This window comes from Callospermophilus lateralis, chromosome 1 (assembly GCF_048772815.1).
Source record: "Callospermophilus lateralis isolate mCalLat2 chromosome 1, mCalLat2.hap1, whole genome shotgun sequence".
NCBI classification, from domain to species: domain Eukaryota; kingdom Metazoa; phylum Chordata; class Mammalia; order Rodentia; family Sciuridae; genus Callospermophilus; species Callospermophilus lateralis.
Genome location: NC_135305.1, coordinates 52995128 through 53021121, shown reverse-complemented (window position 1 = coordinate 53021121; position 25994 = coordinate 52995128). Strand labels below are relative to the sequence as shown.

The 25994-nt window shown below is 44.4% G+C and overlaps 1 protein-coding gene and 1 non-coding gene across 8 annotated transcripts in view; both read right to left on the bottom strand.

Moving 5' to 3' along the window:
- Nucleotides 1-18174, bottom strand: part of Ccdc136 (coiled-coil domain containing 136) — a 28248-nt gene extending 10074 nt beyond the window's left edge. For 4 of the 7 annotated variants that reach the window (XM_076834364.2, XM_076834383.2, XM_076834373.2 and 1 more), the window contains exons 1-12: nucleotides 18101-18174; nucleotides 17245-17352; nucleotides 15419-15667; nucleotides 15259-15333; nucleotides 8592-8909; nucleotides 6601-6712; nucleotides 5883-6051; nucleotides 4906-5046; nucleotides 3961-4131; nucleotides 3373-3558; nucleotides 1467-1661; nucleotides 779-1006 (exon numbers count right to left, since the gene is read on the bottom strand). In XM_076834364.2, coding sequence (XP_076690479.2) covers nucleotides 779-1006; nucleotides 1467-1661; nucleotides 3373-3558; nucleotides 3961-4131; nucleotides 4906-5046; nucleotides 5883-6051; nucleotides 6601-6712; nucleotides 8592-8909; nucleotides 15259-15333; nucleotides 15419-15667; nucleotides 17245-17352; nucleotides 18101-18158 — 2010 coding nt within the window. In that variant the 5' untranslated portion in view covers nucleotides 18159-18174. Of the gene's footprint in view, nucleotides 1-778; nucleotides 1007-1466; nucleotides 1662-3372; nucleotides 3559-3960; nucleotides 4132-4410; nucleotides 4570-4905; nucleotides 5047-5882; nucleotides 6052-6600; nucleotides 6713-8591; nucleotides 8910-15258; nucleotides 15334-15418; nucleotides 15668-17244; nucleotides 17353-18100 lie in introns of all 7 variants that reach the window. The other 3 variants (XM_076834418.2, XM_076834400.2, XM_076834410.2) reach the window with 3 other exon arrangements.
- Nucleotides 18175-25077: 6903 nt separating this feature from the next.
- On the bottom strand, nucleotides 25078-25149 carry Trnap-agg (transfer RNA proline (anticodon AGG)). Its single transcript has one exon. It is a non-coding gene; the product is annotated as a tRNA-Pro (tRNA).
- Between the last annotated feature and the right edge of the window lie 845 nt (nucleotides 25150-25994).

Genomic DNA, 25994 nt, shown 5'->3' with positions numbered 1-25994 from the left:
GCCCCCGGAATGTGACCAAGACTTATAGTTTACACTATTGCTATTCCCTAGTTCTCCTGTTCAGTTTAATATTTGAAGGAATAGATTCAGCCTCAATTAAAGCTATCCACCTGCTCTTCCTTCTTCATGCTGAGACCTCAGACCAAATCTATCTCCCAACTCTGAAGAGACTTGCATGGAAATTTCTGACTGTATGACCTCAATATGCCTGACCTCCTGATAAGAGCTTGAGACAAACCAATTTTCTGGTCTAACACTCCTGATCTAGCCCAATGAAGAGAGTATAGTCAGTACTGAGAACTCTGCATAGGAATGTTTCCTTTGGACATGAATGGGCTCAGATTAGCCTCATAGAAAGCAGCAAAAGGTTATATAGATTTTAAAAATGGAGAAGTGTACTTTTGAACTCATAGGAAAAGGATGACATGCTTAGAGTCAGTCCACAGGAATCTAAACAAACACTGAATTGATATGATAAATCTTGAAAATGATATCTCAATGGGACTGAGTCCAATGGTCAGATTACAGACCTCTGGGTCATCCCAGCTTTGTTCTAAGTGCTTGCAGGACTTCAGCTGGCATGCCTCTGGGTGAGGTCCCCAGTGCATCTAAGGCCACATCATAATGGAACCTATGGTGGCTCTGGCTGGTGAAGGTCAAAGCTTCATCTGCCTCCTGCCAAATAGGCCTTCCTGACTCTGACTCTTCTGGGTAGCTTCTTTCCCTGCAATGCTGGTGTGCTCTGGCGACCCATCTCCCTTTCTCGTCCCATGATTACCTTGTTCTGACCAGAATTTGAGAACTTATGCTTTTTGGCATCCTCAGGATTCTCCAACACTTCCTGGAAATGAGACTCTTTGAGACCTCGTAGCTCTTCATGTGCCTCTAACTGTTCTTTTAATACACACTCTTGGTTCTGTATCAGTTTTTTCTGTTCCTCCTGCATGCCTTGGTAGAGCAGCTGCAGCTCACATAGGTCTTGTAACTTTGCAAGCAGCTCCTGACTCTGAGTAGAGCAGAGGAAGGAGGAAGAATGGCAGTTCAATGGCAAGTCTTAAGCTCCCCCAATCTTTGTTGTTAGTTTCTTCATTCGGTCCCTGGGTACAGAATTGGGGGAGGGGGTTTTCTATGAAGACCTACTCATTGAGTAGCAACGACCTCTTGTTTGTGAATATATTTTGTAGTTAACAAAGTACTTTCAGGTGCATTTCCTCAAGAGGTACTAACAAGTAAAATATTGCAGATTCCTGAGCATAAAATATATTTTTAAGATTTAAAGCCCTTATGAGGAAAAACCTGAATTAGCTCTGTGGATCTGTTTAATGTGGGAGATTGGTGAGAAAGGAAGGAATGTCAGCTAAGAAAGGAAAAAGTTCAATCCCCACCCATTTATGTCTCCCAGGGACAGTCACAGTTTTTCAACGCAGCCTCTTCATGGGCAGCAGCCTTTAACTAGCTGTGGATACCTTATTGAAGAGGCCACACTTGGGTGTGGGGTATATGAGCCTGTGCAACTCTTCCTGCAGCTGGCCCTGTTCCTCCTGCAGCCTCCTCTGATCCTCCAGGAGTTCGCACTGCTCCATCTGCAGCTGCCCCATCTCCTTCTGGCTGACCTTGAACTTGTCCTGCAATTCTGTCAGCTTGGACACCAGTGCACCACACTGTGGGTAGGGTGGGGCATGCAGGCATGGTTACTCTGTGAAGTACACTTCTCGGGGGCTAGCAGAGCATTTGTGTGCTCTCCTGCCTCCTGTGAATTCCCAGGGTCTCCCTCCCCTTTCAATCACCTTGGACTGATCATCCCATGAAGACTGGGCCTCCATGCTAAGGGGGGAGCCCCAGCAGTCAGCAGGCTACTCTGGATGGGCAGTGGCTTGTTCTAAATTCCCTGTGCCAGTCCCTTCAGAAAGCAGACTGAGCGTGAGTGCTATCAATGCTCCTCCCTTCTTCCTTCCTGTCTTCCTGTCTCTGGCTCTTTCCTTTGGTGTATTAACTACCTTCTCATGCTGACAGGAGCTCCAATTCTGATTACTTTCATTAGCATCAGTTGTTTTTGAACCTAATCATGCTCCTTATCAATAAGGAGTTAATTTTACCCATTTTTGTTTTCCTAATCATCTCTTAAAAACTTTAGAAAAGTATGAGCCATTACTATATTTGGTTTAAGACTAAATCATTCTATGATTTTGTCTTCTAAGTCCTCTAATATCAAATGACTCTCAGTGCCATTCTATGACAACAGAACAGATTAGCTTTGTATGCCACCATGCTTCTCCTTTCCCAAAGACTTTTATGAAGAGGGGAGGTGACAAGGAAATCATGTATCTCCTAAACCTGTGCACAGAAAGGTAAGTAGACTGTAACGTTCCCTCTCCTTATCTCCTAAAGGCCTCTCCCTAGTAGGAACACTGATGTTGGCCATGGCAGGGATTGCTGTGTATTCTGGCAGAATTCTTGGGCTTTTTCTCCAACATGCTTCAATACCTTTCCACTTCCTATCAGTAATCAGGGGCTGAAAGCACTCAACTGAGAAATGGCATTGGTTTGCCTTTTTTTTTTTTTTTGGTACTGGGGATTGAACCCAGGGACACTTAACCACTGAGCCACATGCCCAGCTCTTTTTTGTATTTTATTTAGAGACAGGGTCTCACTGAGTTACTTAGGTAGGGCCTCACTAAGTTGCTGAGGCTGGCTTTGAACTTGCAATTCTCCTGCCTCAGCCTCCAGAGTTGAATTATAAGCATGCACCATCACACCCAACAGTTTGCATTTTATATACCATGGAAAAAGAAAAAGTAAATAAGGTCTTATTTGTCCTACTAGGATTTAATACTAAAAGCAATTGAGATAATAGTAACACTCTATTCAATTTAAGAAGGGCAATATCAAGTTTTGGGAATATCACCACATTAAGTCACAGAATAAATCCTGAAAGAGTCTAGGTCCTTCTAATACTCAAGCAGCACTCTAGACACAGACCATACCCCCTAAAAAGAGTACTTGCAATCTGCCTCAGAAAACTGGCTCAGCTTTCTAGTTCCAATAGTAACATGAACCTATGTGTATGTTCTTCTCCACAAATAGCCTGATATCACTGCAGTTGCTAAATCAATGTGCAAACATCTACATACATAGAATTATGCGTGAAAACAACCAGGTGTGTAATTGCTGGAATCTAGATGTACTTTGAGCTCTGGCTCAAAGTCAAGATCAAGGAAAACTGTTCCAAAGTTGGCAACATGTGTCTCTGCCTCTTTTTCCTGCCTAGGAAGCCCACTAAGGCTCTTGACTGAGAACTTAATCTCTTGCCGCTATACCTCCTCTCTGCAAAGCAGATGCCCAGGAGTGCTTTTCACTCTGCATTGTAATTACCTTATTGAAACACTTTCCCTTGTCCTCAGGAATGTTCTGGGTGTTCTTGAGCTCTTTTAGTTCCAGTTGGCAGAGCAGGAGGTCCTGCTCTAGCTGGTTGGACATGTGCTTCTGCTGCTCCAGCTCATTCGTGCTAGACTCGTACAGCTGCTTCACCTCACGAAACTGGACTTGAATCTTTTTGTTCTGGTTGGGAGAGGCAGGACCGACCATCATCCCAGGTAACCTGCTATGCACTTTGAATGGGGACTGGGATTCCATCCTCCCATCCTTTCTAGCTCTGATTTCATTCCAGCCAAGGAGACCTCAGATGGACCCATCCCTAATAGGCTCAAAACCCAGTACTTGTAGGGCTTCCTTTTGGGGGGAGTTGAGGCAAGAAAGGGGCTTCCTAGACTGATTTTCTGATTTAAAATCAAAGGAAGCTGTGGGCATTGTGACTCCTACAGAAGGGCTTTCCTGGCACACCTCTTTGCTCCCTTACCAGGAGCTACTCCACAGAGCTTCTAACACACCCATATTTCTGTGCTCTCACCTCCCCAAGGGTCCTGCCTGCCTACACTTTCCATCACCTGGCCCTCCTATTACCTTTTCATCACTTTCTTGCAAGGAGGCCACCATATTCCGAAGGTGCTGCAACTCTGCCTCATGGCTCCGCAGCTTCTCCTGCAGCTGATGCTGCACTTCCAGTAGCTTTTCCTTCTCACTTGAGATGTTCTGGTGCTGAACTTGCATCTTCTGGAGCCGGCATAGTAACTCCTGCAGTGCAGGGGGCTCTGGGCAGCACTGCAGGGTCCATAACCTCCTGCCCTTCTGCCTGACTCTCTCAGCCACTGACAGGCTATGCAATTACTCCTCCCTCCCTTCACTTTCTGCTTGTCCTCTGACCTAAGGCAGCACTTGAAAGGGGTTGGGGATATTCACATGTGGTACTGCCTAGGCAATGGCTGGACTTATTTGAAACTTTACTCTTTATTTTCCTTTCCAAGACTTCAGACAAATACTCTGGGACATTCCCTAACCTCTGGGTGCTGTTACCTTCTCACTTTGGCTCTCTATAATTGTGGATTTCATGACTTTAAGCTGCCTGAGCTCAGCCTGAAGCTGCACCTGCACCTTCAAGAGCTTCCTCTGCTTGTCCTGGCTGGCATCATACTTTTTCTGCAGATCACAGAGCCTGGTCTTTAGCTTCTCATTCTTGGTGGGGAGGGTGAAGGAGGAACAGTCACTCTCAGGAAATAGCAGACCCCTCTTCAGGTCACTATGGTCCTTTTCAGGTGCAGATGGCTTGAAAAGCTCCCTGGGTCTATGATTTGGTTTCTTTGGCAAGGCAGACACTCAACAATGACCACCATTTCTAGAATGCCATGCTGTGTGGCTTCTATAACTGGCTTCTCCAGTAGTCTGGGACCCTGATTGTAGGGCAAGGGTCAGCAGACCGTTGCCTTTTGCTCCTTTTGTCTAGCTCTGCTGAAGCAGTGACTCCATGCAGGCCCTCCTACCCTCCTAAGTGCCTCCCCTGGCAGTGTTTACCTGCATGACCGTGTGAGATGACTGAAACCTAAGCACCTCATTCTGGGCACATTTGAGCTCCTTCTGCAGCCGCTTCTGCTCCTCCTCGCTGACACGGCGATGATGCTGTAGCTCTTGCAACTCACAACACAATTCCTTACACTGTGCAAGAAATGAAACAGGGAGGCTGATTTATGACAAGTGCTATATGTGCTCCACGAATACGTTTGGGAAGAGTATGCATTCCTTTGAAATACAGTCATGTGTAACTTAACAACATGGACTCATGCTCAGAAATGTGTTGTTAGGCCATTGAATCATTGTGCAAACATCACAGACTATATTTACATAGACTGTAATGGTATAGCCTATTACACACCTAGGCTATGTGGTACATATACATATGGCATAGGCTATTGCTTCTAGGGCTCTGATGAATTAAACATCACAAGATCAAATGAAGCACAAGGGAAAAAAATTCAATCAATAGGCTGAATAACATGGAATACATGGAAAACTTTATAAAAAAAACTTTTTTGTTATTTTTCTAAGTAGGAGGAGTAACTCTAAAATAATAATAAAAATACAGTATGGTATAGTAAATACATAAACCAGTAGCATAATCACTTATGATCATTATTAAGTACTGTATGTACCTGTATATGTTGTATTTTTATAGGATGGCAGTGCAGGTTTGTTTACGCCAGCATCACTATGAGTATGATACTGTGCTGCACTACCACAGTAGTAGGTGATAGGAATTTTTCAGCTCTATTACAATGTTATGGAACCACCATGGTTTATGCAATCCGTTAGTGATCAAAATGTCATTATGTGGCATATGGCTATATTTACATCAGGCAAGTTATCAAGACCCTAGAACACTCTCTACTATCACAGTGCACACCTGCTTTATTAGCCCTGTGCCTACCCTAGACCAGGAGAAGGTGAAACGAAAGGGTGGAAAGGGCCTGCCTCCCCACCCTCAAGAGACCTACCTTACTCTGCATGTTATGCATCTGCTGCTCAGCATCTAGCAGCTGCTGGCGCAACAAATGCATTTCAGGATCAGGCTCTAGGAAATCCACTTCTGAGGTCTGAGACTCTGACGATATCATACTCTTTGCTGTTTGACACTCCAGCCACTTCTCTGTTGCCTTTCGTGTCCTGAAACCAGAACCCACAGACATGTTTGGAGGAACCCTGCCTCGTATCATCATACAAGTGTGCTCAGTTCTGAGGCCTTCTGTTTAGGCCAAAGATAGAGACCTATTGTGATTCGCTCCTCAAATAAACATGTTTTGAAGATTACAGAAAGTCTCTAGAGCCTCATCTGCAGAGGCATGTTTGGCTCTGAGACACCATAAGAGTGCCAGTCCAGTTGGTTTTAAGGATGGGCCTGGTGTCAAGTCAGCTAACAGCCTGGAAGCTTTGTGCCATTAGACTGAATCATGTCTGTGGGGACAACAAAGGAATCTCTTCTGATCTACTCTAGGGCAGAGCAATGCTGAAAATGGAAGAAAATCAAATTCATTGAACTCTTGTCCTAAGACAATTGGGTAGGATCCCATGTTTGCTTCCAAATGGTCTCTGTACCCTTGGGATACCACAGAAAGATCTGGCTCTCTGGGAAGACAGGAACACTCATGACCCTGGCCTCTGTCTTTCAGGGAATTCCCAAGACAGAATCTCAGTGCCCCTGCCTCCTGGTTGTACCTCTCACTCTCCAGCTGGGCTAGCTGCCCTGTGAGGCTGCTGTTGCTCTCCTTCAGGGTCTGATACTCCTCATTAAGGAATTGGTAGCGGTCCCGCAGTTGCTGTAATTCTTCTGCAGAGGACAAATGGGGAAGATGTGAGATCATTAAGGGGTAAGGGGAGCACTGATATTCAGCCCCAAGCTTTTAGGAGCTCTTGAGGGTTTAAATAAGTTTTGGTTTATCATATATAAAGTTTTTGCTTAACTTTATGATTTCCTCCCTACTATGCTTTTAGCACAAAAAGTTGGGAGGTGTGAAGTTTTAGATATCAGTCTGCCAGTCCCTGCCTTTCAAATACATCCAGGCATTTTGAATTTCCTTTACTTCTTTTATCACCACACTGAAGACACTGGCCTAAATGTGATCAAATAATCTTTCTAGTGGCCTTTTATCTGCTGACAGAAAATCCCATTCCAACCATGCCCTATCTCATTCTCAAGCATTATAAGAGATTCTGCTGAAGTGCTCCAGCACATGTCCTTAAGCACCAGTTAGCAATTTTTAATGCTGTGATGATACAAACACCACGTTTTATCTTTTCAAAATTAAGAATCATCTTAGAACACTAATTCTACTGACATTTGAGGAACAAAAACTTGCTCTAATTGTACCTACAGTACCTGCTGGAAGATTTAACACTTCAGTCATTTCCAATGTTTCCTCTTTGTTCCAATCAGAAGTCCTTACAATAGTGCACATTGAAAACTAACAGAGCTAAGTATTAGACTTGGTTTTGGCCTTGAATGGGTATTTCATTTAATCCCTGAAATAACCCTGTAAGGTTTTTTTTTTTGTTTGTTTGTCTAAATAAACTTTCAATTTTGGAATAGTTTTAGATTTATAGGAAAGCTGAAGATAGTACCAAGTTCCTTGGGAGAGTTCTTACCCAGTCTTCTCAAATGCTAACATATGACATTAGCATGGTACACTTGCCGTGACTAAGGAATCAATATTGGCATATTATTATTCCCTAAATTCTATACTTTATTTTCTGCATTTTCCCTAGGCTCATTTTTCTATTTCAGAATCCCATCTACCTTTAAGTTTTATTAACCAATCTGGAGATATGGAGATCTCAGATATAGAGGTTCCAGAGAGAGAATAACCTAAGTTCATCCAACTATTAGGTAGAGCTTTATTTCTGAACTTTGGTTTGTTTCACTCCAGCAAAGGCCTTTCCTCTGTGCTAGCCTCCTTCTCCCAGCACTACCAGGCCAAAGGCTCTTCTGAGAGCCTTCATACATCTGGGAAAACTTGCAGTTCTTTGATTCCTTGTTCATTGCTTCTGTTTGACCTGGCCAAATATAGGGCTTTCATACTCAGATCACAAATCTAGCCTAGTATAAAGGTAGACTCTGATGTCATGAATCCTAGCAACTAGCTGGAGACTATCTGAAAGCAGCATTGGAAGCTTTCAGGTACCTCATGAATTACTAGAAATAACCTCCCTTCCTCTCCAGCTATCTTGTGCTCTGATTTTTTGCCCCCTAAAGTTTCTACTTTGGGGAGAACTAAAGAAGCCTAAGAATTGCATCCTGGGACCTGGAAAGGAGAACTGGAGGCCTCCCTAAAGTGGTTCAGGCAAAGTGCCATGATGCCACATAAGCAGGAAGAGTTTCCCAAGGTGACAAGTCCTTGTACACTCATCCCAGAACTGGGCACTTTCCCAGGAAGGGCTTTCCCATAGTCAAATCAACAAGTACCCAATGGCTCTCTGGGGAAGAATCCCCAGGGCACATCTCCATGGTACCATTTCTTACACCACCATGGACTGTTTATAAAATATTTGGGTAAATTTTTCTCCACTACAGTCTTGAATTCAGTCTAGAAGTTTTTTTCCCTAGAGGTTTTCCATGCATGATATAACACAACTCTTCCTCCATCTTCCTATCTATGATCTCTCCTCAGCTTGACCTGCTGACAGAATAGGAGAAGGGCTTGTACTCATACCTTGCAACTCACAAAATTCCGTAGGACTACTGGTTGATTCAGAGGTCTTTGTTTCCATTTCTGCACGGAGTGAGGCAATCTCCATCTCGTAGTCCCCCCGAATGCGATCCATGTCCTCAAGTTCATTCTGCATTCGGCAGAGATCCTCCTGCAGGGATGCCATGTCACTCTCATGTTCACTCGCAGAATCTGCTGCAGCTTGCCGCAGATTCTGGATCTCGGTCTGGGCCAACTGCAACTCCTGTTCTATTTCTTTAAGTTCACTTTCTTTCTCACGCTCTAACAAGGAAATCTCCTCCCGTAGATGCCGTAGCTCACCTGCAAAGCCCAAAGGTTGAGTTAAGTGAACTAATCTACCATGTTCTATAGGTAAAAAGTTCTAGGCAGACTTATTTCTTGTCTGGAAATGGCTAACAACCTAGCCTCTATCTTATCAGAGAAGTAAAGCATCAAATGGCATGGAATGAAAGGAATACCTGAGAAGGGAACACAGTGACTCTACAAGGCACAGCAGGAAGACAGATTTTGAGGCCTCACACTGAAAGCAACAACTTGGGCTACTATAAACAAGTACTCCCAGATTCTTCTAGGGAATTGCCCGACAGTCAAACTCAAACCTAATTGACAATATTTTATTGATACCCTGAGTCCTAAAAATTCCCTAATTAAAAAGTTTTCACAGATTTTTCACCTATTCACCCTCAAAGCTTAGACTTTACAGAATATACTAGAAGTACTAGACCCAAAACAATATGTAAATGTTGATTGATTAGGGATTGATGATGTTTAAATAGAATATCATGCAGACCTCTAAAAGAAAGTGGCAGATCCATAATGAAGATACAAAAAGACTTCCATATATATGAACTGGAAAGAAAAATGAGCCAGAAAATGTAAGGCATTACCTAATTTTTATAAAAATATATTTATATATAGCATAAAACACACAAATGTACAAAAACACAAGAAAAGGCACAGAAAAGATCTCTGCCCCAAAACCCTAAAGAGCAGTTGTTTTAGAAGAGTGGGAGATGTGACAAGGTATTTCAAATCATATATAGTATGCTGTTTGGTTTTTGCAACAAGTCTCTATGTAATAATATATATTCTTTAAAATTTACAAAAGCAGTGTGTCAGAGCTCTCTGTGGAGCATCTCATGATTTCTAGACACAGGTACTCATCATCTAGGATCAGGAGAACCCAAAGGTGGATGAAGAATAAAAGGAATGGACACCAATAAGAATTCAGGATTTAGGAGGCTGGGGATATATAGCTCAGTCAGTAGAGTGTCTGCCTTGCATGCACAGGGCCCTGGGTTCAATCCCCAGTACCACAAAAAAAGAAAAAAAAAATTCAGGATTTAGAGACCAGCATTAGGCAATTCATGAGGACTGGGCCAGAAGTGTCAGGATCTTCCAACAAACCCTTTGCAGGACATATTCTCCCCAAGTCCCATCTTTAACTCCTGTTCATTCTACTTACCATTAAGAGTCCAACTTTCCCTAGCCTCTCCCCCAACCTCCTCAAAAAGCTAAAAAAATTCCTCTATTAAATGCTCTCATAGCACCTTAAACTTTGCAGTGAGTGTTGTGTAGTCTCCACTTCATTTAGTTGTAAGTTTTATAGACAAAGAACATGTTAGTTTTGCTCACCATTATAGTTCCAGGACCTGGTATTGTGCAGAGCAGAATGCAACTCAATATGTATTTGCCATATTCATGCATAAATGAGGTAGAGGTTCATATATTCAATAAACTTGTTTCCCCTATGTGTATAGAATTATATGTTTGGGTATTTTTAAAAAATCAGAAGAGAACCTAGACATTCTGTGGGGAGGGCAGTGCTGGGGATTAAACCCAGGGATCCTCTATCACTGAGCCACACCCCAAACCCTTTTTATTTTTAAGATAAGGTCTAGGTTGCAGAAGCTGGCCTCAAACTTACAATGCCCCTAGTCTTAGTTTTTCTAGTGGCTGGGATTACACACATGCATGCCCCATTAAGTTTGAGAACCTAAACATTTTAAAGGCAAATTTAGGGTGTGGTGGCCTAGCTGCAGTCATCTGGGAGGCTGAAGTAGGAAGATCACTTGAACCCAGGAGTTCAAGACCAGCCTGGGAAACATGGTGAGAACTTGTCTTAAAAAAAAAGATAAATAAGAAGATAACTAAGAGATAACTAAGAAGACAATGACAAATTTGGGCATACTGCAGATATAGAGGCTGAAGGGACCAGGCATCTCAGGGCAATGTCTACGGCCCTACGCTTGTGAACTCATATGTGCTGTTCTGGTCACTTTTTTTTTTTTTCTTCTCCTAGCTGTCTCCTCTTCCTGGTCTATTGAACAGGTATTAGCTAATGAACTGTACCAAGACCAAGTATGTCCACTTAAGTTCTCTGACTCCTACTTGACTTTTTTTTGTGTGTGTGTGTTGGGGGGGGGGGGGTGGAGGTACTGCGGCTTGGACCCAGGGACACTCAACCACTGAGCTACATTCCCAGACCTTTCAATTTTAAGACAGAGTCTCCCTAAATTGCTTAGGGCCTTGCCAAGTTGACGAGGCTGGCCTCGAATTTGTGATCCTCTTGCCTCGGCCTTCCAAGTCGTTGAATTTACAGGCTTGTGCCACTGTCCCAGGTGTGACTTCCTATTTTAAAGGAAGAAAGTCCTTCCTCCATCCCTACTACTGAATAGCATAGAGAGTTCCATCTCGGAGCTCAGCCTAGACGGGAAGATGCATGAGTAAATGGTCATCAGGATAAAGGCTCTACAGCCTGAAGTGGGCTTCCTGTAGGGGCAGACCAACCTCCACTCCCTAATATGCCCTTGACATCAGGGTTCAAATCTCCTTTCAGTACTCTTCTGCAGTCCCACCTCCTAGGTGGAATGAATGTGTGGAACAGGGCAGGGCGGGGCGGGGCTTGCAGGCCCTTGGGACCGGGCCCATCCGAAAATTGGGAGTTGGAAAGGCCCAAGCTGGGTTCCAAAGTGCTGGTGCCAGTTGAATGTGGAGCTGTTACCGTCCGTCGGGGTGAGGCCAAGGGCCCAGGAGTTGGGCTGCAGGGCAAACAAGTTGATTCTCACTCACTGGTTATGGCCTCCATCTCAATGGCCCCCCCGTCAAGAGGTCTCCCTGGGGGGCCTCCCGCCGCCGGCCGGGGTCCGGGCCCCCCGAGGGGCTGTGGCGGCCCGAACCGCCTCTTAACACCAGCTGCCTCTGAGGCCGCGCGCGCGCCCCCTCTCGACGGAAACGGGCAACGCGCGTGCGCGCAGACCGTCTCAAGTTCCCTCCAGCGGCGCGCGGGGGGCGCGGGGGGCGCGGGGGGCGCGGGGGGCGCGGGGGGCGCGGGGGGCGCGGGGGGCGCGGGGGGCGCGGGGGGCGCGGGGGGCGCGGGGGGCGCGGGGGGCGCGATCCAGGCTGGGACCCCTTCCTGGTCGAGATCTTGGTGATCCTGTAAATCCTGGGAACAGTCCTGGTAAGGACCGAAACTCTCTAGAGTACTGTTTTCCCTGGTAGTTCAGCTTCTCTTAACTTCTCATCTGTTGGAAAGGAAGAACGCTCCATTTCTCCAAGCAATGGCTACTACTTTTTTTGGATCTAGTGGATCTTTTCCTTCAAAAAAATATGATCTAGCATTTCCTACCTTATAAAAACAAAACAACTCTCCTTTGACCCCATTTCTCTTTGCCTTGATTCTCTTCAAAATGACCAACAAACTGATCTGTACTCACTTTTTCTACCTGACCTCCTATTTCCTCTTCAACTCCAATCCAGTCAGCACTGATCTGCACGGAAATGTTTCAGATTCTCCATCTCCCTAACTCCAAGGGTCATCTCACTTGCCTTAGCAACTTTTGACCCAGTGGATCATTCTCTCTTTGAAGCATTTTCTGCTCTTGGCTTCCAGGGCATGACAGTGTTTCAGGAATCTCCTGCCACAGTCTCTTGTTCATTTCTCCTTCATTAGAAGTCCTAAATACTGGAGTGTCTGCAAATTGGACACTTTTCTCTCCTCCTCTGGTATTTCTCCATGTGACTGTATGGTCATCTCCATTTGACTGTATGGATTATATTGTATATGTTATACTGATAACTACCAAATCTCTATCTTCAGCCCCAATTTCTCTTCTGGTCTTGGATTCGTATATCTAGTGGCCTCCTTAACATACTTATTTGAATATCTATAGCCATTTCAAACTCATCAGGTAGAAAACCTAAATGGTTCCCCTATTCCCCAAATTTGTTCCTTGCCAAGTTTTTCTTGTCCCAATAAATGATGCCACTACTCACCCAGTTTCTCGAGGTAAACTCATCTTTCATGTTTATTATCCTCCATCCAATTCATCAGCAAGTCCTAAGGACTTCACCTTCAAAATATATTTCTGAAACCTAATCCAAGCAACCATCACCTCTAGTTGGGCAACTGCAATAACTTCCTGATCAGACTCACTGTTTCAACACCCTTTCTTTCTATCCAGTTTCCATCAGTGGCCAAAGTGCTCTTTAAAAAATGTACAGCAGATTATATCACCCCAGCCCTGTCTAACACTCCCATGGCTTTCTAGTACACTTAAATGAAAGCCAGACCTCTCTGCTAGTCTACAAGACTCCCTGTAATCTGGCCTCCACCTGCTAACCAGAATTTAACCTTACCAAGATCCCCCAAGTATACTTCACTCAAGCCACCAGGACCTTTGTTCTGTCTCTCAAACACATGAAACTTATTCTCACCTCTGATCCTTTGCAGTTGCTGTTCCTTCTACCTGGTGTGCCTTTCCCTCAGATCTTGAAAGGCTGGATCCTACTCATGATTCAGCTCAAATGTCACCTTTTCAAAAAGGACTTTTCAAACACCCTAGCTAAAATAAACTCCTATCTTATCCCTTCTCTGTGTATCATATTGTTATATTCATAGCATTTATTGCCTCCCATACTTGTGTTTTCTTCCTTTCTCCATTAGAACTTACTCTTCAATAGAGATTTTGTCTGTCCTGTTCATAGCTGGCCTTTCAAATATAAAAGCTCTCAATAAATAGTTGATAAGCAAATTTATCAGTGCCATTTTACAGATAAGAAACTGAATCTCATTCTGCAATCTTTATAATGTTTTGAATAACCAATTTAAAAAAAAAAAAAAAGAAAGAAACTGAATCTCAGTGACCTTCCCCAGATCACAAAATTTGTAAGTAAGAGAGCTGGACCCAAAGGGGAACCAAGACCACCTGTGGGACACATCTGCCATTTTTCTTCTCTTTGTTGCCACATTTCCTGCATCTCCCTTTGCTTACATCTTCTGTCTCCTTCTCTTTCCCTCTTCTATACCTTTTTAATTTTTTTAAAAAAAATTGAGATAGGGTCTCACTAACTTACCAAGGGTCCACGTTGCTAAGGCTGACCTTGAACTTGTGATCCTCCTGCCTTAGTCTCCCAAATCACTGGGATTATAGGTATGCACCACCACACCCAGCTTCTCTTATAGCTTTGCTTGCTTCTCTCTAGGCCAGTTTTCTGGACTTCCTTTTTTCTCCATTTATACTTTCATTTGGCTTGATCTCAGTTTTCCCCAGAGAGTCCCTACTGTTTTCTAGGGCAGCTCCCCAAAACCTTCTGGAAGACCAAAAAAGTAACCAAAGCTGCCTCTTTATTGGGTACTGCAGTGGAATATGGGACTCCTGCCTTGCTGCTTTTCCAGAGACAAAGGGACGTGGGTGTTGGAAGAGAGGTTTGTGGGAGCTACAAGCTCAGGTCCTAAGGAGCCAGAAAAACACTCTCATTTGTTTCCCTTAAAGATGCATGGTACATTGTCCAGCCACTTCTTATTGGTTCCCTGCTCCTTCCCATGGTGTCCCTGGAGGGACCAGAAAAAGGCATTTGGTTTGGAATTCAGCCTTGATCACTCACCCCTGGCACTGACCAGGTGAACAAAGGACAAGGGATATGGTGTGAGGGAGAAGGCTGAGAAGAGAAAGGAGTGAACCTGAAAAAATATTTGAGGTAGGAGGGCAAGAAAGGGAAGAGCCAGGTGCTGAGCCAGGTGCTGAGCCTCGTGCTATAATCCCAGCAGCTCAGGAAGCTGAGACAAGAAGATAATGAGTTCAAAGCCAGCTTCAGCAATTCAGCAAGGCCCTAAGTAACTCAGTGAGACCCTGTCTCTAAATATAAGAAAGAGGCTAGGGGGGACTGTGGTTGTGGCTCAGTAGTAGAGTGCTTATCTAGTATATGTGAGGCTCTGGGTTTGATCCTCAACAACACATAAAAATAAATAAATAAATAAATGTATTATGTCCATCTACAACTAAAAAATATTTTTAAAAAGAAAGAAAAAAAGAAAGGGGCTGGGATGTGGCTCAGAGGTTAAGTGCCACTGAATTCAATCCCCAGTACAAAGAAGGAAAAGGAGAAGGAGAAGGAAGAAGGGAGAAGGAAGAAGGAAGAAGGAAGAAGGAGAACAGAAGAGCCAGGAAGAGGTACAAAGAAAAAAATTCAGGAAAGAGAAGAATGGAGAGACAAGGAGAAGAGGAAAAGGTAAGAATAGGAGAAAAATGAATTGAAAGTATTGCTTTAGGTTATTTTTGTCTTCTATGCTTCAGCAAGCCCCTAGGATAAAGGTAATTCGGTAGCAACTTAGATGGTCACCTCTCCACTGTCACAATCAGGGTGTTACCTTGGAGCTGCTGGATCTGCTTGGTGAACACTTCTGCCTGCTGGGCACTGGCCAGCCGTTCATCCTCCAGGAGCCCTGCAGTGAAAGGGGGTGTCAGCTGAGAAGCACAGAGCCTTTGGGTCCAACCACCCCTGCTCTGCCCTGCATCACAAGTGCTCACCTTGCAGCTCCAGGGAGTCATCCTCATGCTGCCCTGCCAGCTCACGGGTCTCCTCCAGCTCTGCGACCAGCTGGAGCACCTGTGCCCTCAGCTCCTCCAGCTCTGTCTCTGTGAGGCTAAGGCCCCGGTGCTTGCCCAGTGACAGGGAGCCCACACTGCCACTTTTCTGTACTTGTTCTTCTTCTTCTACCTCTTCCTCCTCTTCTTCTTCCTCTTCCTCCTCATAGAGAGCTGGGAGTAACACCTCCCCTAGGAGAGACATCCCACCAGGGAGTCAGTGGAACTTCCTATCCACAGTCTTTCCAGGACCCTGCAAAACCCTCCACCCAGGACCAAGATGGTAGAATAGTTTCATCTGGTATCCCCTAAGGAGCCCCTGAACAGGACCTCACCATATTCATGATGAGTCCTCAGGTGTGAGGGCCAAGTTTGGAAGCATCCTCTCTAAAGTCTTTTCTGGTCCAAGATCATACTTGGTGGCCCCCTTCCACTGCCCTTGAGCTAATGGAGCAGCCTACTGTTGGGTGAACTTTGACCAGGTGAACAAAGGACACAGAAATGTTTGGTTATTATAACAAAGTTTGCATAGGAATGCCTGATTCTTCTAGCTTGGTGGTCTGGAAGTGGGCCAAGTAGTCAAGAAGAATTCTGACATTGCCAAACCATCAGGCTGATGAGTTAGTTTGAGGGTTTGTAGAAGGTTAAAGAATTACCTAGATGGCTTGCAAGACATTAGCCTTTCCATAATAAGAAAGCATTGACTGTTGGTGGGTAGAGAAAGAAAACATTGGAATGAAACAATTCCAAGTCTCTTTTTGCAAAAATATTGGGGCCCTTTAAATGTATGTTAACAAATATATTTTTTGGAATTTTCTAAAAGGTCAATGTGGCTTTTTCCTGCTGGGTGTCATGAGGTTCGCGCTCCCCTACTGACCCAGGAGGTTTTCAAGGAAACTCTAAGGTACTTCCATTTAAAAGAAAGTCTGGCATCTTAATGCATTAAAAAACTGGGGTTTGGTGCTGGTCCCCAGCCTCTGGTTGGTGAGCACCCCCTCCTTTACTGCAATGCAGTTCCTGTATATAGCAAAATCTTGTCTGTGTGGGAAATGTCTGCTTTGCTTTGAAATTCTGAATCTTTTGTCTTACTTTCTCTAATATCAGCTGCCTAAGCTTCATCTGGGACACTTGTGTCATCTGACCCCCTCAGAGGGAGCAGAGCTGTCCACATTGAATAAGCAGAGAGGCTTATTGGGGACACTTCATAGGAAGTCCTGGGAAATGTGTTAGCAGCAACTGCCAAGTCAGAAGGGTGTGGTGGGGATGCATGCATGTTGAGAGGTTGGCCTCACCCTTTAGGCTCTGTCTTTCAGGAAGGAAGATATTCTATAGAGAACCAAACACAAGACTTCCATTAGAAGTTAATGGTGGTGGCCCCAGAAAGACAATTCACATGCTCATGTCCTTGCTTTTTAAAATAAGAGACAGCTTGGGATCTGGGTCGTCAGGCAGTGAGAACAAACCCCCTGCCGAAAGCCTGCTTCAAAGCTCTGTCCAACGAGGCCTCTTTCTCTATCTGGCAGCTCCCCCAGGACATACAACCTGGTTAGCTGGGCGATTAGGGCCCCAAAGGGATGTGTCCTGAACTTCCATCAAAGCCTGAACCCTAGGGAGGACTGGAGCTCAGCAGCGAATGAGGAGGGGCCCGAGGTGAGCTGAGGGAAGGGCTATGTCCTGACTCAGAGCTCTAGGGTCAGAGGGAGGAAGAGGGAGGGATAGGAACTAGGGGAGGAGGGTAAAGGGACAGAAAGCCTTTTGGGAAGACTCACCTTCCATGGCTTGCATCCCACGACGTTCCAGGGACCCCCAGCGTTGGCCTTTCTTCCTCTCACAACCCTCAGATACCTCATAGGAGCCTAAAGTGGTTACTGTGGGTCCTGTGAGCAGGAAGAGAGGAGGTATTGTGGGATGCAGTGGGGCTGGGGACTGCGATGCAGAGGACAGAGAAGGCATGACATCTAGCCCAGGGAGCCCTGGGACTTGTCCCAGTGGGGGTGCCAGAGTCTGCTCTGCTCTGTGATTACCCTCCTTCAGCCACCTCTCAATGCTCTAAATGAGGTGGGGAACCCAGACCCGCGCTGCCCAACCTCATCGGCACCCCTGTTCCAGGCCGTTCCAGGCTCCTCTTCCTTGCACAGAGAGAAAGAGGGTGTGTGTCTGTTTACTCTGGGGGACAGGGACGCGAGAGGCTAGAATGAGAGAGAAGGCAGGAGCCAGGGAGGAAGGGGCTGAAAGGGGGCGGTGGCACGCGGAAGGGAGGGAGGTGGGACGGCGTGCGCGAAGGGGCAAGGGCCAGGGCCGCTCCCCTCCTTCCATCCCCACCACCCAACCCTCGCCGGGCACTCGGGAACCTTCGGGGCCAGAGGAGTGCAGACTCTCGAGTCCCTGCGGGTTGGAAGAACCATCTGGCTGAAGAGATATTACGGCGAGCGTCCAGGGAGGAGCTGTCAAGGGGAGGGAGCCTCAGGCCGAAAGATGGAGACCGGGCCCGGGTGAAGGCCGGGATGGAGTAGACTTAGGACGGAGATCTGGGGAGCAGTGGCGACAGGAGCACTTGGGGGTCGGGTTGGAGGAGAGTGGGGAGAGGAAGCCGGGCGGTGGGAGATAAGGAGGGGCGGCTCTGACCTGGGCCCGGGCAGCTCCAGCCCGCGGCTCCCGCGCCGGCCCCGGCGCCCGCCTCCATGGCCGCTCCCGCCGCCGCCGCCTCCCGGAGCTGAAACCGCAGCCGCCGGGCCCGGGACCACGAGCCGGGTGCGCAGGGAGGGAGGGCGGGCCTAGGGGGCGGGGCCAGGCCCGGCCACCTGACGCAGGCCCCCGCCCCCGCCGCCCGGAAGCCCTTACTGTCCCCGGCTTGCGACCCCGCAGCAGAGGGCACCGGAGGGTGAGCGCCGGTCCCTGTTGCGTCCCACTCCTGCCTGAGAGAGCTCAGGGAGCGGCCGGGTCCAGACTATCGACGTGAGCTAATCTAGACTTAAGGCTGCTCCGAGAGGGAGCGACAGGATCCACTGGTTCTGGCGGCGGGTCTCACATCGGGTCAGCAGCGCATAGGGACCCTTCTTACCACACGTCAGAACGCGGTCTGTCGGGTGACTGGGTCAGAAAAGGAAAGGATGGAGTGTTTCCTCCAAACGCGCAGACGCGCCCCCTCCTGCTCCTTGCAGGGCCGAAGTCCCCACCTCCGTAGCCAGCCTGGACCCCAGCCCTGCGCGGTGCCTCTTGCGTCCCAGATCGGTAACAAGGCTAGAGGAGGAAAGCCGAGGCCGAGATAGCTGGGCCCCGAACTCTCTGCTTTCTCAGCGCCTCCCACCAAGCCAGAGCCAGCCACAGGTTTAGGAGGGGAGGCCCCAAGCAGCCTTTGTGCCCGGTGTCCGAAGGCCTCTTCTCTACACGGGCCTGCCAACCCTTTGAGCTTCAAGCCACGCCCCCGCTGTGTCCTGCTGGGGAGTGGGCTCTACTAAAGTTCGCTCATATAGAAGGGAGTTGTAGAAGCCCAGAGGGCTTATTTCATTTACTTAAACGTTCATTCATTCAAGAAATGACTACCTGTACAGCATTTTGCTCTCCAGGTTCCGCAGGAAAGAAGCTCTTCTTTGCCTGCACATCCGCTGCTTATTCTTCAACCCTCATTTGGGAGTCACCTCTAGGTAGCCTTCCCTGTCGTTCAGGATAGAAGTGATTGGTTATACTTGGGACTCGGGGCTTCCCAGCACACTGAGGAAATTGGTGGGAGACTCCTAAGATAGTGACACTCACTAATTTTTTTTTTTTTTTTTTTTTTTTGCATAACCACTCCCAAGATCTGGGCACATGTTGTGTGACTTTAGTTCCACAGGCTCCCAGGCTCACAAGCTTGCCATGTTCCACAAGAAAGAAGCATTTCTTTGCCTGCACATCTCCTGCTTATCCTTCATCCCTTGGTTGAGAGACAACCCTGGTGCTCCATCTCCTCTCCATTAGATGCTCCTACCTGTCCTCTGTCTCTGAGTGGCACTAATCACTCTGAGTTTCTGCCCACCAGATCTGTTAAAAGTTGTAAACTATCTTAGTCTCCCTTGTATCTCCAACGTATAACAAAGTACCTGGCCCAAAGAAGATATGGATAAACACAAATCTCCCAACTACCCAGTTAATGCTCTGTTTTATTTAACACTGGATCTCATACTTGCAAAGTTAAATATTTCCTATCAGTAACAATGTCTAAAAATTCATCTCTCTCTCCCCGTTTCTCCTGTCTCTCTGCCCATTTCTCTTCTCTCACTCCCCAACCCTGGTGCTCTGAAAGATGAACAAAGAATGTGTCATTTACTCCCCAGAGGACAGATACATCTTCAGATTCCCATGGCCAAGTGATTCATCTGTGGGTAAAGAGTGTTGAACAAGCCCACCCAGACTCCTGCAGAGGGTCTGCCTAGACTCCAGGAACAGGGCAATTATCAGGATGGAAAGGGGCTGGCATTGGGGACTCAACTTACAGCTCAAGGAACTGACAGAGACTAAATCTGGAAGCACAATGGCTCTTCATTCCAACCCAGCTTCTTCTGGTTCTGCCTCAGCCAGCAAGGCCAGTTTAGCATTGGCCTTGACTGTTGTGACCTCTGGGCAGATGAGAGGAGGGATAGAGAAGAAATTGTCAATTGTGACATCCAGGGTTCCAAGCTCTCTTAGGGAGCTCTGATCTTGAGTATTAGGACTAATCTCTCCTTGGCTGCCAGAGTATGGGTCACCAACCTGAAACAGTCCATTTTCAGGAGCCAGCTGGTCAAACCATGTTCAGACTAGTGCTGGGTTGAGAGTGAGGGTGAAATTAGGAGACAGGAGAATAAAGCTTGAAGATTGGGAGGAAGGTGGGCGATGGTCCAGGGATGCATCTCAGAAGGGCAGGAGTGGTGGGCATGTCAGCCAGGTGATCAGTTTAGGGGATAATCTGAGTTAATCCTTATAATCCCTAGATGCAGGACTCAGCCTCCCTCCTAATCCCATCCCAGGAGATCATCCTCTCTGAGGACTGATGTAGTCATTTATCTCCTTTACCCTTATTTCTAAATGCTTAGATCCTTTCATTAAAAAGAAAAAAATAAATATTTGAAACATGCAGGAACGCCCAGAGAATAAGATAGCAATTAACCATGTACACAGACTGAAAAACATTTATTTCAGAGGAGCCCCCTATTTATGATTTTATAGTTTTACTTGAGATGTATATATCTTCAAACAATCTAAACTTTTGATTTGTGTTTTTGAAATCTATCTGAATGGTATTATATTGTACACTTTCTTCTGCAGATACATTTCTCAATTATTTACATTTACCCATGTTGTTTCACATAGCTCTAGTTCATGAATACTATTTTATTGCTGAATAGACCACAATTCATTTATCATTCTTTTGCTAATTGAATTTAGTTATTTCCAGTTGTCCATATTAAAAACAATGCTGCAATGGACAGTTCTGTGCATGCCTTCTTGTGTGAGTGTTTCCCCAGGGCAGATACATAGAAGTAGAATTTCTGGGTCACAGAGTAGGTGCATCTTAAACTTTACTAGTTGTTGCCAAATTGTTCTATAAAGTAGCAATTTAAACATTAAAGAAGCAATTTAAATACCAGTATCAGTGGCTATATTTATTTTACTTATTTATCTCCTGGCCCCTGCTGATTTAGAAATTACACATTCTATTTTTGGTTTTTTGTTTGTTTTGTTTTGTTTTGTTTTGTTTTGTTTTGTTTACTGATTACCTCTTTTTATATTTTCTAATGATTCTTACTGAAGTCTACAGTGAGTCACTGTCATCATACTTTTCCTAAATAATAGAAGGAACTTAGGACATATAAACTCTGATCTTCTTTTCCCATAATTCCTCATATTTCAATCTGTTGTTTTTGTTTTACCTAATTTCTATGCCCACTAAGTCTCACCACCACCTCAATGCTTGTGTAGATTTACTAACATATTTATAAAGTCTTCTGTTCATTTCTTCTTACATTCCATTCTCATTCTCATTTCTGCCCTCCATTTCTTCTTGCATTTCACTTTTTCCTTGTAATTTCAGTTCCCTTCTTATGAAGTATATTCAGTTGTGACATTTCAGGGAAACTCTTTGAGTCGTAAGCATTCTCAGTCTTTGTCTTAAAATGTCATTATTTCACACACTTCATATGGAAATTTTGTGCCCATAGAATTCAGAATGACAGTTTCTCTTGAGCTTTTGAAGATATATTTCCTATAATTTTTTGCTACTAATAAGTAACAGTGATATTTTTTCCATTTATCTATAATCTTTTGTTGCTAATAAGAAGTCAGCTGCTAATATGATGTTATTTTTGTAGACAAACAGGCATTTTTTTCCTTTCTTATTGCTTTTAAGATCTTTCATTGTCTGTCTAGTATTCTACAGATTTACCACTGTGTGTTTGAGTCAGGACTCTTCAACCTGAGAACCTATGTTTTTCATTCCATTATGAAAAATTCTCAGCATTATTTATTAGAATATTAAAATTTTCCCATTCTCTCAGTCTCTTATAGGAACTCTGATTATATATGTATATTAATGTGTCTCATACTTTCCCTGTGTTTTTAACTTATTCTTTCATATTTTCTCTCATTACTTTTCTACTTTTTTCATATTTTTAAATGAGTGCATCAGTTCTGTCTTTCAATTCACTAATTCTGTCTTTAACTGAGTCTAATCTACTATTTAATACATCACAGAGTCTTTAATTTTAATGGTTATATCTTTCACTCCTTAATGTTTTATTCATTTGTCTTCAGTACTATGGGTTTTGTTTCATTATATCCTATTTTCATTACAGTTTGTTTTACTACTATTAATCTTTAAATTTTTTTTTTTTAAATTTTGAGGCAGGGTCTCATCTAAGTTGTCCAAGCTAACTACAAACTCATGGTCCTCCTGCTTAGCCTCCTAAGTAGCTGGGATTACAGATGTGCATCACCACCCCTGCTTGCCTTAATATTTAATACTTTTAAGTATACTTCTTACATAGTGTTTTTCATGTTGTATTATATGCACTTCTTGGAGTGATCTTTTGTTTGTCAGCTTTCCCTTATGATAGATTGCTTCCTTGTCTAGTTTTATTTCATCTAGGCCAAACGTGGGACTGAAATTACCTCAAAATTGGCATCGGGGGAGTTCCTGCAAGAATATGCCCCAAACCATCCCAAGATGGGACTGGTTAGGACTCCAAAGAAAGAAGCTCTAAATACCAGGGTGGTCAATTCAAAGCATTTATTAGAGGAACTCACATATAAAGTAGGCTGCTGAGTATCCTCAAGGAAGTAAGACAAAGGTTCTTCTGCCTAGGTATTTCCACAATGAGGGGGTCAGGATGTAGGATTTATATGAAGATTTAAGGGATTTGATTGGGAATGGAGCTAGATTCTGTGTGTTTAGCAGCTTATGTTGATCTTTCAGTGTTTTGAGCAACAACCTAACACATTTATCAATGCCTGGAAATGTTCAGGGGCTCAGCTTGGTTCAAGCCTACAGGGGCAGCATGCAACTGGCTAGGTCACAGTTATCAGTGCCTTTTGTATTTTTTGGTAAGGACAGAGGAAAAAGTGAGAGGGGGGACCCTATAAGTTGATGATATTTTATTGTAAGTGCTCCTTCAGTTGGTTCTCCAGCACCAGGGGTATTTTGTTTTGTTTTGGCGAGAGTTCCATATGCCCTGTCTTATGAAAACATTCTTATAGAACTTTCCTTGCTTAGATGTAGTATTTCTAAGGATTTCAAGGGGCCTAAACCAGGTTTACATTTAATTTATCTGCATGGATCCTGCACAATATAAATAATATACAATACTTTCCCTTTATCTATGTTCTAAGACTCCCAATGGATGCCTGAAACCATAGATAATATATATATAATCCTATATATACTATGGTTTGTTTTTGGTTTTTTTTCCAGTACATAAATATCTGTGATAAAGTTTAATTTTCAGTAGTTTCTCCTTATCCACAGTTTTGCTTTCCACAGTTTCTCTTACCCACAGGTAACTGTGGTTTGATAAGTGAAAAATTCCAGAAATAAGCAATTTATAAATTTTAAATTGTATGCCATTCTGAGCAACATGATGAAATTTTGCACCATCTAGCTCTGATCAGCCCAAGATGGGCTATCTGTCCACTAGTCACTTAGTAGCTATCTTAGTTTCATCAGATTGGCTTTTGCGTTATCACAGTGCTGTATTCAAATAAACCTTACATAGTAGGCAAATGCTATATCACCATGCCTATATCAACCAGTTCACTTCATCTCATCAACTAGGCATTGTATCATATCACATGATCAATAACAGTGAGCACAATATTATAAGATATTTTGAGAAATGTCACATTTTCACATAACTTTTATTATAGTGTATTGTTATAATTGTTCTATTTTACTGTTATTAATGATCTCTTACTGTATCTAATTTAGACAGTAAATTCAGATATAATACAAGCACTTGGTGAGGCTTGGAACTTTAATGTCTCAGAGTCAAATTGTATTTCTACCCTTTTCTCTTGTTCCTTTAACTGGTGGGTGTAATTTTTAGTTCTCTTTATACAGGCGAGGTATATCTTTGATGTTTTGAGCTTTATGCAGGAAATTCAGTTCCAGCTTCTTGTGTCTGGAGGGATGAGGTCATATGTTCTGTAACTGGAAGTATTAAAACAGAGCTCCAGGACCCTGAGCATTTAATTGTGTGTGACTCCTGCTGATGACATCCTCCTCCTATTTTTTCTTTGGCTTTTCATTTCTTCTTTAATTCTGATATGTGGAAATTTTCTTTTTCTAAAATGTAAAATTTGTCATTTCAATATTTCAGTTCTGTTTTATCCAACATCTCCGTGTATGTTTTCAGGGGTGCTTGATGAAGGGATAGAGATATTAGTCCAGTCTGTCATGGTACCAGAATTTCCACTGTAGATGCTCTTTATCCTGTGTCATTCCTAACAATCCCTATTTCTCTAAGGCGCGTTGCAGTTTCTGAATTAATTCTCCCAACAGCTCTGGAAAATAAATATTGTTGTTCCCATTTTACTGAGGGGAAAACTGAGTGTAAATTTTAATCCTAGCCTTTGGACCATGAGTCCAGCATGTTTCATAGCTTGGATTTTTCACATGGAGAGATTGTCTGTTCTTGACCTTGATGCAGCTCAGTTCCAGTCCTCTCCTTGTCCCTATCACTAGCTGTTTATCCCAGGCCCTCTGAGAGGCTGTCCTTCTGTCTAATCAAATGCAACCCTTTGAGTCTAATGTTCCCACTCTTGTTTCCTCATCTGTCTACCTTATAAGGTAATGGGAAGGATCAGGTGAGAGGATTATGTGAAAACACTCTGCAAACTGAAAAGTGCTGTACAAAGGAAATGGGTACAATAGCAACAGTGGGTACTGGGACAGTACACAATAGAAAAGTGACCATTTAATGTCTTCCAAAGGCCAGGCAGTGTATACTGTGATTTAAACATCTAACTTAATCCTGTAACAACCTCTAATGTTCCCACACTGTGCCAGCTCTCTCTTACCCAGTTTAGCCTCTGTGGAAATAAGAGGGGTACATAATGGGAATAGGCCAGGGGAAAATAGAAAAGAATAAATAGGGCTCGTCCGGGATTTGAACCCGGGACCTCTCGCACCCTAAGCGAGAATCATACCCCTAGACCAACGAGCCACCAGCAGTTGCATTTGGCCAGATGTGTCTTCCCTGCCACATCATCATCATTATAGTAGCAATGATCATTTGTGGTCCTAGGAGTGGCCTCTTTCCTCCTTCCAGGCTGGCTCCCAGCCCAGGCCGGCAGCACTCCAGCAAGCCTTGCTCCTGGTTACTCTTCTGCTCTTCCCCAGCCCACAGAAGTCACACACACACACACACACACACACACTCCTGCCTCTGCCCTGGGGCTCCAGGCATATTTATTCATCCACATAGGATTGGTGAAAGAAAGGCATGAAAGCATCTGGGCCAGGATAATTACCACTGTCCTGGGCAACCCCAGGGCTGAGTGAACCTGTCTAGGAGCTTTCAAACAAATTAATTTCAAACAAATTAAGAACCATCCTTCTTTCTTATCTCATGATTAGACTACCAGAAAAAAATTCTCCACACTCTTTAGACTCTTAGATGAGGACACAGAAGACTGTAGCAGCTCACCCCTGAGTAGGTGACATTTACTAAATTACTCTTATTTCCTCATCTGTCTACCTTACAAGGTAATGGGAAGGATCAGGCGAGAGGATTATGTGAAAACACTCTGCAAACTGTAAAGTGCTATACAAAGGAAATGGGTACAATAGCAACAGGGGGTACTGGGACAGTACACAATAGGAAAGCGACCATTTAATGCCTTCCAAAGGCCAGGCAGTGTATACTGTGATTTATACATCTAATTTAATCCTGTAACAACCTGGTAAGACTGATGATTACCCTCAGAGTAAGATAAAGAAGCTTGTCTAGATTTTTAATCTGTATCTGTATTCATCTGAGTGCTTAAACTCACCTAAATTCAGCTTATT